The sequence below is a fragment of the Aquarana catesbeiana genome, linkage group LG09 (assembly GCF_042186555.1).
Source record: "Aquarana catesbeiana isolate 2022-GZ linkage group LG09, ASM4218655v1, whole genome shotgun sequence".
NCBI lineage: Eukaryota > Metazoa > Chordata > Amphibia > Anura > Ranidae > Aquarana > Aquarana catesbeiana.
In genome coordinates this window covers 309119132-309132276 of record NC_133332.1, presented here as the reverse complement: position 1 = coordinate 309132276, position 13145 = coordinate 309119132, and the positions used below count along the sequence as shown (strand labels likewise).

The following is a 13145-nucleotide window of genomic DNA, read 5'->3' as shown; positions in this document are numbered from 1 at the left end:
ATACACATACATACACACATACACATACATACATATATACACACACTTATATATAATTTTTTTTTAAAGCAGAGGCCCTAGAGAATAAATTGGTGGATTTTGCAATTTTTTATGTCACACAGTATTTGCGCAGCGCGGTTTTTCAAATGCAGTTTTTGGGAAAAAAAATTACAAAAAATACACTTTTTTAAAATTGTATTGCAAAAAACATAATACAATACATTACCCAGGTTTTTTGTAAAATAAAAAAAAGAAAGATGATGTCACGCCGAGTGACTCTAGGGCCTCTGCTTTAAAAAATAATTATATATAAAGGTGTATATTATATATATACACACACACACACACACACATATATATACACACACACACACACACACACAGTTTGGGGATTCTAACTAATTTTCTAGCAAAGAAAAAAAAAAAACTGATTTTCAGATGTAAAAAAAAAAAAAGTGGCAGAAAATGATTGTCGTCACGAACAAAAGCAAACAAAAAAGTTTTAGTGTTATTAATAGTTTATAAAATAGAAAAGAACAAAAAAAAAAAAAAAATTACCAGGAAAATAATTAAAGGAGGAGAACAAGCGGTTAAATAAGGCTGATAAGAGTAAATTAACCGCTTCCGGACCGCCCACCGCATATATACTGCGGCAGGGCGGCCCGGCTGCGCGAAATCATGTACCTGTACGTGATTTGCTGCACGAGGTCTGGGTAGCATACCAATCTGTCAATCAAATCCAGTGACGCGAGCCGAGTCCTGCATTCTGCCTCTATAGACGCCGAATGCTGGGAGCATGCCCGCAAGGTAACCCCTTCTGGGAAGCGCTTCTCCGAGGGGGTTATCAGATGTCGGGAGGAGCTGCGGGAGACGCTAGGGGACCCCCAGAAGAGGACGATTGTGGCCACTCTGTGCAAAACGAGCTGCACAGTGGAGGCAAGTATGACATGTTTGTTACTTTTTTTAAAAAAACACTTTCAGATGTGTTTTACCCTTAGGTGTGAAGGGGTTAACAACTGATAATTGACGTTTTTTTAATTTTTATATACATTTCAGATGTCAGTGGGGGAATCCCGCTGACAGCTGAAAGAACCAAACCTGAAAGAACCGGTTTGAGGTATCGGAGCATTTGCACGAATACGGATACTCGTGCAAATTCTTGGTATCGGTGCAACCCTAGTTCACAATTCTGTGCCTACAACCTCTCAAAAGGATAGCACAAACAATATAGAAACAATGTATAAAGCTGGAGAGAAAAAAATTCCACCTCATTTTTTGTTTCCTAAACAATTTTAATGACTTCTTCCATCGTGATTTATTTTCTTATTTCAACAGACATCATTTAAATAAATCACATATAGAACAGACGGATTTTTTTTTCTTTTTTTGGTGTCGGTCCTTCTTTCCAGCACCACACAGGAATCTCTCATTTTTAAAGTGGCTTTAGTGTCCGCACACGTGACGGTGTACTCTGATCGGCACGCCGGTGCACCGAACGTCACAATGTGCCGGACTGAAGACCATTTAGTCCCAAGTGGTAATTGTATCAATGAGTCATGGATCTATCGGCAAATCTGTACAAAAAACGGATTACTCTTCATGGATGTTGAAGAGCTTGGCTACCTCGTTCAGGTCCACGTGTTCCTCTCCGTCCTTTATTATCTGTGAAGGATAGAAAAAAAAACAAAAATTAGCGATCAGAAAAAGGTTTTGGCCGTCATCTCCAAGATGAACCGCTTCTGTATGGGCAAATTTTTTAAACCAAACCAGAAATATTTTTTGCACAAATCGGCATTTTTATTTGAAGAAAATAGCTTAAAACACTGAGCTACCGGGCGCTTTCACCCCCCTTCCTGCCCAGGCCAATTGTCAGCTTTTAGCGCCGTCACACTTTGAGTGACAATTACGCGGTCATGCAGCGCTGCACCCAAATAACATTTTTATAATTTTGTTCACACAAATAGAGCTTTCTTTTGGTGGTATTTAAATCACCACTGGGTTTTTGTTTTTTTTTGCTAAAAAAACATAAAAAGACCAAAAATGTGAAAAATGATGAAGGCATCACTGATGGGCACTGATGAAGGCATCACTGATGGGCACTGATGAGGGCAACGCTGATGGGCACTGATGAAGGCATCACTGATGGGCACTGATGAAGGCATCACTGATGGGCACTGATGAGGGCATCACTGATGGGCACTGATGAGGGCATCACTGATGGGCACTGATGAAGGCATCACTGATGGGCACTGATGAAGGCATCACTGATGGGCACTGATGAAGGCATCACTGATGGGCACTGATGAAGGCATCACTGATGGGCACTGATGAAGGCATCACTGATGGGCACTGATGAAGGCATCACTGATGGGCACTGATGAAGGCATCACTGATGGGCACTGATGAAGGCATCACTGATGGAGGCATTACTGATGGGCACTGGTAGGCTGCACTGATGAGGTAACACGGATGGGCACTGATGAAGGCATCACTGATGAAGGCATCACTGATGGGCACTGATGAAGGCATCACTGATGGGCACTGATGAAGGCATCACTGATGGGCACTGATGATGGGCACTGATGAAGGCATCACTGATGGGCACTGATAAGGCATCACTGATAGGGCACTGATGAAGGCATCACTGATGGGCACTGATAAGGCATCACTGATGGGCACTGATAAGGCATCACTGATGGGCACTGATAAGGCATCACTGATGGGCTGCACTGATGAGGTATCACTGATGGGCTGCACTGATGAGGTATCACTGATGGGCACTGATGAAGGCATCACTGATGGGCACTGATAAGGCTGCACTGATGGGCACTGAAAAGGCTGCACTGATGGGCACTGATAAGGCTGCACTGATGGAGGTATCACTGATGGGCACTGATAAGGCATCAATGATGGGCTGCACTGATAAATGGCACTGGTGACGCGGCATTAATAGGCAGCATTGATGGCCACTGATTGGCAGCACTGGTGGGCACTGTTGGGACTGCACTGCTAATCAGTGCCGATGTCCCTTTAACACAAGCCAGTTATCGGCTCTCCTCTCCCCTCCTCACACTGTCAGTACGAGGAAAGGAATGCCGATAACCCGGCTTGTGTTTACATCGTGATCGGCTGTCATTGGACACAGTTGATCACGTGGTAAAGAGCCGCTGTGATTGGCCCTTCACCCCCAATCTGTGGTCAAGCTGAGTCCAAAGGACTCTGCGATCACAGAGCACGCCGCCTGCGCAATCACAGGAGGACGTCCTATGACGCCCTCTCAGCAAAGTAAGCCAACGCTGTAGCCGTCTTTTGGCTAAAGTGCGGGCGGGAAGTGGGTATGCCCCTTACCCCCCCCCCCCCCCAAACAATTCTATATTTTCTAAAAGCCCTGTAGAATAAAATGGCGACAGCTGCAATTTTTTTATATTGCAGGATTTTTCTGCAACAAATCTACACTTTTAGGAGAAAATGCAAATGAATGAATTGGTAGCACACACAAACACAATACCCAATTTTTGTCAAAATCTAAAAGATGGGGTGGTGTCTACTAAATAGATTCCAAAACACGTCAAGCCTTAAAATGAATATGAAATTAAAAAAAAATAAATAAATAAAATAATGACCAGTGGAGACCATACACACACCTCCAGTCTTGGCTTCCATGCCGTTTGCGGTGACGCTTGCGGAAATGCTGCTTATGTATACTTGTGCACCCTACACGTGCGTTTGCATACGCATGTTTGTGCAAAGAGATGCTTTTAGAAAAAAATCTATTTGATTTATATTATTATAACGTTATAATTTTTCAAACACCGCTTTAATTGAACAAGCAAAATTGATTGTTAAAGCGAAAACGCTCACCTTGCCCGTGCAGAACAAAGGAGGGTCTCAGCAGAGGACCCATTCATTTATTAATACAAATACCTTGCACCCCCTCGCCACTCTTTCCTCCATCACAGCCAGCAACACTACCCGACGCTTCTCGAGATGGTGAAGCATGCGACCCGCTCCCTTGTGACAGTTTTGGGGCCGAAGAAATGGCTAGACCCAAGTACTGTCACATGGCGGCTGGTCACAGCATTGGCTGCGGAGGAGGGAGCAGTAAGGGAGAGCGGGGGTATGGTGAGTATTAAAAGGGGTCAAGGGCCCTTGCCATTACTTAATATATTATTAACCCCCGCCCATCCGGCGTATAGCTAATTGATGGCCGGGCGGTGGCTTTCCCATTCTGAGTGGATGTCAAGCGACGTTCCTTCAGAACGGGCCCGCTCAAGCATGCCCACGGGGGCACGCAGCGCGGCAATCCATGGTGCGGTGTGTGTCCCGGACACACTGGATCACCAATCATGGTAAAGAGCCTATGACGGGGGCTCTTTACCATGAAATCAGCTGTGTCCGATCACAGCTGATCACAGTGTAAATAGGAAGTGCCGGTTATCGGCATTCCTCTCCTCACGCTGACAAGGAGGACAGGACAGGAGAGCCGATAAGCGGCTTTCGTTACAGTGATGCCCACCAGTGATGCCTGTCAGTGCCCACCAGTGACGCCTGTCAGTGCCCACCAGTGACGCCTGTCAGTGCCCACCAGTGACGCCTGTCAGTGCCCACCAGTGACGCCTGTCAGTGCCCACCAGGGCCACCCATCATTGCTGCCTATCAGTGTTACTTCATCAGTGCTGCCCATAAGTTCCTCATCAGTGCCCGTCAGTGCCGTCCATCAGAGGAGGAGAAAAATTACTTATTTACAAAATTTTATAACAGCAAATAAGAAAAACTTTTCCTTCAAAAGGTGTTTTTTTTTTTTAAGCAAAAAAATAAAAAAAAAACTCAGTGGTGATTAAATACCACCCAAAGAAACATTTTTTTTTTTTTGCATACGATGTTACATGACCGCGCAATTGTCATTCAAAGTGTGACTGCGCTGAAAGCTGAAAATTGGCCTGGGCAGGAAGGGGGTGAAAGTGCCCGGTATTGAAGAGGTTAAATGTATGTATATACTTGAATTTGACTTTGTATAAGCGTCTCACAATTCCCTGTACATCAGAGCTCAGAATGGGAGAGAGAGAGAGGTAAGATTAGGAGGCAATGTGTGCAAGAGTTTGGGATGTTCTCGCCCACCTTGGGCAAGAGACGTAATAAGCCTCCATCTACCAGTGGATGGAAAGAGCTTTTTATATATAAGCCGTTAAGCGTTATAATGAACATCCCCCCCGCCCCCAATAGCTGGCTCCATACTTGCCTTTCGTGCGATTGGCATACGATTGAAAACATTCCATAGCACAATCCCAACCACCACATTGTCTCTCAAATAAAACACGACTCCTTTGCCGTAAGACTCTCCCTGCTGTGCGGGGGCAGGGGTGGCAGGGACGTCAGGGACGGAAGGTGCCAATTCCACAGCCTGACCCTCGGATTGGACGATCTCACCATCGTGCTCAGATCGAATTCCGGTTCCTGCAGATAAATGCGACACGAATTCGGCAGTAAATGCAAGTACAAAACGCTACATGGCGAATCATATATGCGATCAGCCCAGAACTAAATGTTTATTTAAACTAAAGTATTTCAGGCTTTTATCTGCAGATCCTCTTACCACTTTCCTCAGATGCCCTCTTCGGGGTGTCCTTCTCAGTGGCCTTGGCAAACACTCCGACTGTCGGCAGTGCGCTGTCAACAATACCGATGGCTTCATAACCAACCTCTGGACCAAGGTCACTCCTGCAAAAAGGGGGAACAAGTAAGAAGAGAGTCTTAAAGAATGAACGTGCTCCATCATTTCATAGACAGAAGCCACAAGACTGTAGAGTATTTCAATGAGGTTTAGTGAGAGTCAGTGAAGAGTGTGTAAAGAGACCCTGTCACCTTACCTATTTTCAGAGCAATATGACAGTGTGCGTATAAACACCACCAGAGAGGGAGAGGAGAAAGGGAGAGGAGAAAGAGAGAGGAGAAAGAGGAGGGGGGGAGAGAGAGAGAGAGAGAGAGAGAGAGAGAGAGAGAGAGAGAGAGAGAGGAGAGAGGAGAGAGGAGAGAGGAGAGAGAGAGAGAGAGAGAGAGAGAGAGGGGGGGGGAGAGAGAGGAGGGGGAAGAGAGAGAGGAGGGGGAAGAGAGAGAGGAAGGGGAAGAGAGAGAGGAGGGGGAAAGAGAGAGAGGAGGGAGAGAGGAGGGGGAAGAGAGAGGAGGGAGAGAGGAAGGGGGAGAGAGAGGAGGGAGAGAGGAGGGGGAAGAGAGAGGAGGGGGAAGAGAGAGGAGGGGGAAGAGAGAGGAGGGGGAAAGAGAGAGGAGGGGGAAGAGCAGAAAGGGAGAGGAGAAGAGCAGAAAGGGAGAGGAGAAAGGGAGAGGAGGCATAGGAAGGAGGGAGGGAGAGGAGAAAGAGAGAAGAAGGAGGGAGAGGAGAGGAGGGAGAGGAGGGAGAGGAGAGGAGAGGAGGGAGGCAGAAGAGAAAGGGAGAGGAGAGGAGGGAGGCAGAAGAGAAAGGGAGAGGAGAGGAGGGAGGCAGAAGAGAAAGGGAGAAGAGAAAGGGAGAGGAGAGGAGAGGAGAGGAGAGGAGAGAGGCTATGAGATCAGAGCTTGAATTTATTTTATTTATTACCAGAACATGGACTGGTGCCAGTACGGTTTTGCGACTCCAGTCATATTCTCCCCAGCAAGTCTTCCGCTCACGACTGCGTGGTCATGGTGTTCGACTCGCCTCCTTCCGAGCTTAATGTCGTAGAAGCACGCGGCGTCCCCTGCCTATTCCAAGAACATTTTCACGGGTTACTAGGTGACATCTGACACAGCAGAGCAAAGCATGTCGCACATAAATGCCAACTCACCACCCACACATTATTTCGGGCCTGCAGTTCTGCGTTAACCCTATATCCTCCAAAGTCTCCATCCAATTCCAGACCTCCAGACTTTGCCAATTCAGTGTTCGGCTCCAAACCTACGGCTGCGACAATGTGATCGGTCTGCACCTATAGCACACGGAGCAGATATGGTCAGTATTAAGGAGGGTACACATGGAATTTTTCAAAAAACATGTAATTTTTGCAAGAACAGTATAATTTAATAATATAATTTAAGACAAAAAACACAGACAGGGTCAAATTTCCCAATAGGCACGTGCCTACAGGCGGGGGGGGGGGGCAATTGCCCCCCAGTCCGTTCTGATGCCCCATAAAAAAGTTCACACCACACGCGGTCAGGGCCGATGCCTGGATGATATTGCACAGGCTGCAGATTCATAAAGGCAACACACCACTTTCAACATGCAGAGCGGCTCTTGCTGGCGGTGACTGAGGCAGCACCTCGGAGAGCACCTCGGAGAGCACCTCAGGAGGGCCAGAGATCAGTAGGGAGTCTCATGAGAGGCAGAAATAATTTGGGCAGCAAGGACTTGAGAAACTATGGAGCTGGCACTGTACACGGCTCGGTCTGGTCGCACACACTCATGCCTGGGCAGGGTATATAGGAAACAGCTGAGTGGTAAGGAGTCGGGGGAAGGGTCTCTCCCCTCTCTCAACCCCCCCCCCCAGTTGCGGCCCGTGCATTAAGGGCGCACAGGCGCCGCCCCCTCTCTCCTGCCACCCCCTCTATCACAAATAGATAGATTCATGGGTTGCATGAATCTATCTATGGCCGCTGCAGCCACCCCCTATTCAGGCACCGGCCCACTTTTGGGCGCAGGGTGTCTGAATTACAGAGGCGGGGGGTGGTTTTGAATCACCCGATTAGAGCCATAGGCTCTAATAGGCGTCAAAAAACGTGACCAGCATGGTGCTCGCAGGTCACTCAGCTGTGCTAGAAAAGCGAATGAATATTCGCTTTCCTAACACTAAACCGCCTCGCCGCCAATCAGGTGCTCAGATCTGTTACCCGTCACCTGATCGGCTGAAACGGCAGGCGCTGTGATTGGACGCCAGGCGTCCAATCATAGCAGAGGACGGAAGACGACATCGAGGAGCTGTCCCACCGAGACAGGTAAGTGCAGACGGCGGGCGGCACACCGGCGGCAATTGATGGGCACAATGGCTGCGTTTGATGGACATAGTGATGGTGCAATTAGGGATTTTTTCTGAATTTTTCAGGTAGTTTGCACCCCCCAAAAAATTTTGAGCACCAGCCGACACTGACCGCCAACCCCCCCCCCCCCCTCACTCTCTCTCTGTCACCACAGACAGTGTGAACTGGACCTTAGTTTATAATATGAATGTCTGCCAAAGCTGTTGGGAGGGGGGGGGCGTGCTTTAAGAATTCTCTGCCTATCGGCTCCCAAGATGTAAATCCAGCCCTGAACACAAATGCAATTTTAAAGGGCAACCTTTGTGGTTGTTAAGACGCATATCAAGGATAATTTTTTAAAGTGCTATTAGTAACTTTATATGCCTACATCAATACATTCTTGACATGTCACAATATACAGGAATCGTAGCAATAAAAACAATAAAAAATGAAGAAGAAGAAAGAAGAAGAAAGAAGAAGAAAGAAGAAGAAAGAAGAAGAAAGAAGAAGAAAGAAGAAAGAAGGAAAAAGAAAAAAGAAGAAGAACTCTCTGTTAGCATTAAAAGCCGTCTTTGAACTTTAGTCAGTGACGTTGCCTAGACCGGGATGATGCCATCAGTCTGCTGCAGGCTGAAGGAGGCATTTCCTCTTGCCCGGTCTTTCAGACCATACATCGTTAGTTGTAGCAAGTCTAAAAAGATAAGTGGCTACAACAGGGGCTGATCTGTGCCAGACATTTGGGTACACAAGAACTGCATGGGATCTCTGAGCCAGCCTCTCAGTCCAGGTTCTAGGTGTGTCAAATGCCTTGTTCCTTGCTCAGTGCTATGGTTTCATCTGCCGGTCCCGTGTCACTGCAGGGCCCACAGGACTACATGCATACAATACAATGCAATGCAAGCCCATGGGGCCGGCATGGGTGAAGTAATTACCTGTCGTCCATCCTTTAGATGGATGTGAAGCTTCCCGTCTCGATAGCAGACAGACTTTACCACAGCATCCGTTAGAACATTAACCCCCTCTATGGAACAAAAAAACAAAAACATAGGATTATTCTTATAAAATAATTCTCTAAGAGATAGCTCCTCCCACTTAATATTCTATAAATTACAAAAGACACCTGGCAATAATCAATGCAAATCACCTAAAGCTAAAGTTTATTCTACTTTTATTTTGCACCCCCTACTTCCTCTTCCCTCCCCATTAACAAAGTGCCAATGACATTTTTGACTGCTTTCTGTTCATGTCATTGAAAAATTGACGGTTGGGCGGAAACCCTACTGTTCTGGGAGGACGTCATATGACATCTTCCCAAGAACGGGCCACGTTTCGGCACTGTGTGCCCATCAAAGGAGACACATTGGATGACTGACCAACGTACCCGCCCCTCTTCTGCCAGTAGCATGTGATCGCTGTGAGCAATCACAACAGATCACATGACAGTTGTAAACAATGAATGGCTTCCTTTCATGCCATTCGCTGTATAAAATCGTGTTGCTAGCTGTGATTGGTCATAGTGATCACCAGAGGCGGTGCGTCCATGAGGGCGCACGGGCACTGCCCCCTCTCTTCCTGCCAACCCCTCTACCACCAATAGATTCATGCACTGCATATGATAGGCACACAAGTGGCTGCCTTTGATGGGCACACAAGTGGCTGCCTTTGATGGGCACACAAGTGGCTGCCTTTGATGGGCACACAAGTGGCTGCCTTTGATGGGCACACAAGTGGCTGCCTTTGATGGGCACACAAGTGGCTGCCTTTGATGGGCACAGTGAAGCTGCAATTGATTTGGGTTGGGGGGGTTGATCACATGGTACAGACAGGGTCAATCACAGCCCATTTGTACCATGTCATTAGCTGTGGCCAATCACAGCAGACCACATGACAGTTGTAAACAATGCATGGCTTCCTTTCATGCCATTCACTGTGTAAATTTGTGTTGCTAGTTGTGATTGGTCACAGTGATCACATGTTACAGACACTGCTATAAGTAATCATAGTATGTAAAAAAAAAAAAAAAATCCTGATCAACTCCCCAGAGTGGTACAATGTTACTAAGGTAACACTGTATTGCTCTGGTCACAGTAGGAAAAAAAATAAACGTTTTATTTTCCCATTTTCCAAAAAAATACAGCTTCAAAAAACTCGCCATGCCTCTTACTAAATACCTCGGACTGTCTACTTTCCAAAAAGGCCATTTGGGAGGTATTTGTACTGTCCTGGCGTTTTTTTGGGTCTCAAAAAATATTAAGATAGGCCGTCGGTATTCGGATTGAGCAAATTTTCAGATATATCCCATAGTTTGTGGACTCTAACTTTCCTACAGACTAAATAATCACGGATTTGGGTTATTTTCACCAAAGAAATGTAGCACAAGACATTTTGGCCTCAATTTATAAAAACAAAAAATTATTTATTTGCAAAATTTTATAACAGAAACAAAAGAAAAAACTTTTTTTTTTTTTTTTTTTAACTTTAGGCCATTTTTATTTATTTTTTTGTATAACAGAAACAAAAGAAAAAACTTTTTTTTTTTTTTTTTTTTTAACTTTAGGCCATTTTTATTTATTTTTTTTAACAAAAAAAAAAAAAAAAACAGGTGATCAAATACCACCAAAAGAAAGATCTATTTGTGGGGGAAAAAATGATAAAAAAGTAGTTTGGGTACAGTGTTGCATGACCGCACAATTGTCATTCAAAGTGTGAGAGCGCTGAAAGCTGGAAACTGGCCTGGGCAGGAAGAAGGTGAAAGTGTCCGGTATTGAAGTGGTCAAATCATTTTTTTTTTTACTTTTAGATATTTTCATCAGTGTAGTAACACTGTACTACTTTGGGGGGGGGAGGGGTGAGTGATCACAGATTTTTTTTTTTTTTTTTTTTTTAACGCTGTTACAATGAAGATCATTACGTTTTCAACCCATTCATGACAGCTGTGATTACTACCAATTTGTGATTGGCTGCAGCTAATCACATGGTACAGGGTGCTGCGATTGGCCCAGGTACCATGTGATAATTGTGGGCCAATCACAGCAGAGGAAACACAGCTGTTAAGAATTAATTCATAACAGCTTTGTTGACATTGTGACCATGTGATCGCACAGTGATCACATGATCTCCCGGTCGATCAAGAGGCCGGGTACCAGCAACCGCAATCAGTTGTGTCCTGTGGACTCATCACTCACAGGAGCGGCGCTCTGCGCATGTGCTAAGTGACACGTGGGTACGTCACTTAGCCTGCAGCTGCCGGCCATCCGCAATACATGTACTGTGGGTGGCCGGCAACGAATTAAAGGTAAACACCCCCAACATGACAGCTGCCAGTATGATGCACATTAGTCCTGGGGTCGTGTCTCCCCCCAGTTGGCCAATCACAAGAGGCATTTTGGGGGTTTTGTGAATGGTACTCGGGTAGCAGGAGGCCATTAAAATACTTTAAAAAAGTAGAGAAACAAGGACACGCGAGCCACGACTTACCTCTCTTCACTTTCTCGGTGGTCCAATGACTTAGGTACTCTGGGAGAACTTTGCCCATATTTCCGCTCTCGGGGAACATCTGGATCACTTCCAGACCCGACTTCTGTCCTATGGGATATAAATATATAGGTGATGGGTCACCCTCTCATTGTACACCCCATGACATCCAAACACCCCACACTGGAGATCTGCTCACCTCGATGTCCCAGAGCGCAGGCCAGCTCGCTGCCCAGAAAGCCTCCGCCAATGATTGTAATGGAGCCGATGGTGGAAGAAAGTTTCTCCAGCTCACGAAAGTCAGACACCTAAAATCGAATAAAGAGATGAAAAATGAAATACCTTCAGCAAAAAAACACACATCAAAAGCACGATTTTCATTTTTTTGGAATTCAGAACAAACCTTTCTAAATAGCGTTGTTCTTTTTTTCACCTCCTCGCTGGCTCGTTCTATGGCGGAAGATTACGAGGAGTGCCCCCTTAGGAAAGAAAAGAGCTTTAAAGACTTTCATTTAAAAATTGTACCCGTAGCAGTTAAATCATCCCTCATTAACCCTCCAATACTGATATCATTGCTGAGAGAAAAGAGCATGAGGAGCTGAGCTGCCGACTCACTGCTGGGAGTAAAGCTCCGAAGGTACTGCTGGGAGGGTAAGCGGGGGGACCTGCTAAGTCACTGCTGGGGAGGGGAAAGAAGGGTGAGCTGAACTACTGAGACACTGCTGGGAGGGGAGAGCTGAGCTCCAAAGTCACTGCTGGGAGGGTGGGGAGTAAGGGGAGCTGAAATGCAGAGTCACTGCAGGCAATGGTGAAGTGGAATGTCACTGCCAGAAGAGGGAGCACAGGGAACTCAGCTGCTGTGTCAAGGGTGGGAAAGGGGGGGGGTAGAGTGAACAAGCAACAAGGAATAAGTGCTGGGAGAGGGAAACTGAGCTGCAAGGTCACTGCTGGCAGGTGGGGAGCAGGGTGAATTTAGCTGCTGAGCCACTGCTAGAAGGAAGGGAGCAGCTGCTAGGAGCAGGATCGGCTGAGCTGCTGCTAGAAGGGAGGGGGCAGGATCAGCTGAGATGCTGAGTTACTGCTAGGAGGAAGGGCGCAGGATCTGCTGAGCTGCTGAATTACTGCTAGGAGGGAGGAAGCAGGAACTGCTGAGCCGCTGTGTTACGGCTAGGAGGGAGGAAGCAGGATCAGCTGAGCTGCTACTAGGAGGGAGGGAGCAAGCAGGGTCAGCTGAGCTGCTGTGTTACTGTTAGGAGGGAGGGAGCAGGATCAACTGAGCTGCTGAATTACTGCTAGGAGGAAGGGAGCAGGATCTGCTGAGCTGCTGTGTTATGGCTAGGAGGGAGGAAGCAGGATCAGCTTAGCTACTGCTAGGAGGAAGGAGCACGATCAGCTAAGCTGCTGTGTTATTGCTGGGAAGATGAGGGGGAGCTGAGCTGCTGAGAGGATGGAACAGAGTAATGCCCCGTACACACGGTCGGACTTTGTTCGGACATTCCGACAACAAAATCCTAGGATTTTTTCCGATGGATGTTGGCTCAAACTTGTCTTGCATACACACGGTCACACAAAGTTGTCAGAAAATCTGATCGTTCTGAACGCGGTGACGTAAAACACGTACCTCAGGACTATAAACGGGGCAGTGGCCAATAGCTTTCATCTCTTTATTTATTCTGAGCATGCGT

General features: G+C 46.5%; 1 protein-coding gene across 1 annotated transcript in view; it reads right to left on the bottom strand.

Annotated features, from left to right (window-relative positions):
• Window positions 1-1271: 1271 nt before the first annotated feature.
• The window catches only part of LOC141108725 (apoptosis-inducing factor 1, mitochondrial-like), a gene marked incomplete in the record, with an annotated part of 18890 nt that continues 7016 nt past the window's right edge, over window positions 1272-13145 (bottom strand). Inside the window, 8 exon segments of the mRNA XM_073600611.1 lie at window positions 1272-1662; window positions 5240-5454; window positions 5594-5718; window positions 6593-6735; window positions 6819-6959; window positions 8919-9007; window positions 11464-11571; window positions 11660-11768. Coding sequence (XP_073456712.1) covers window positions 1591-1662; window positions 5240-5454; window positions 5594-5718; window positions 6593-6735; window positions 6819-6959; window positions 8919-9007; window positions 11464-11571; window positions 11660-11768 — 1002 coding nt within the window.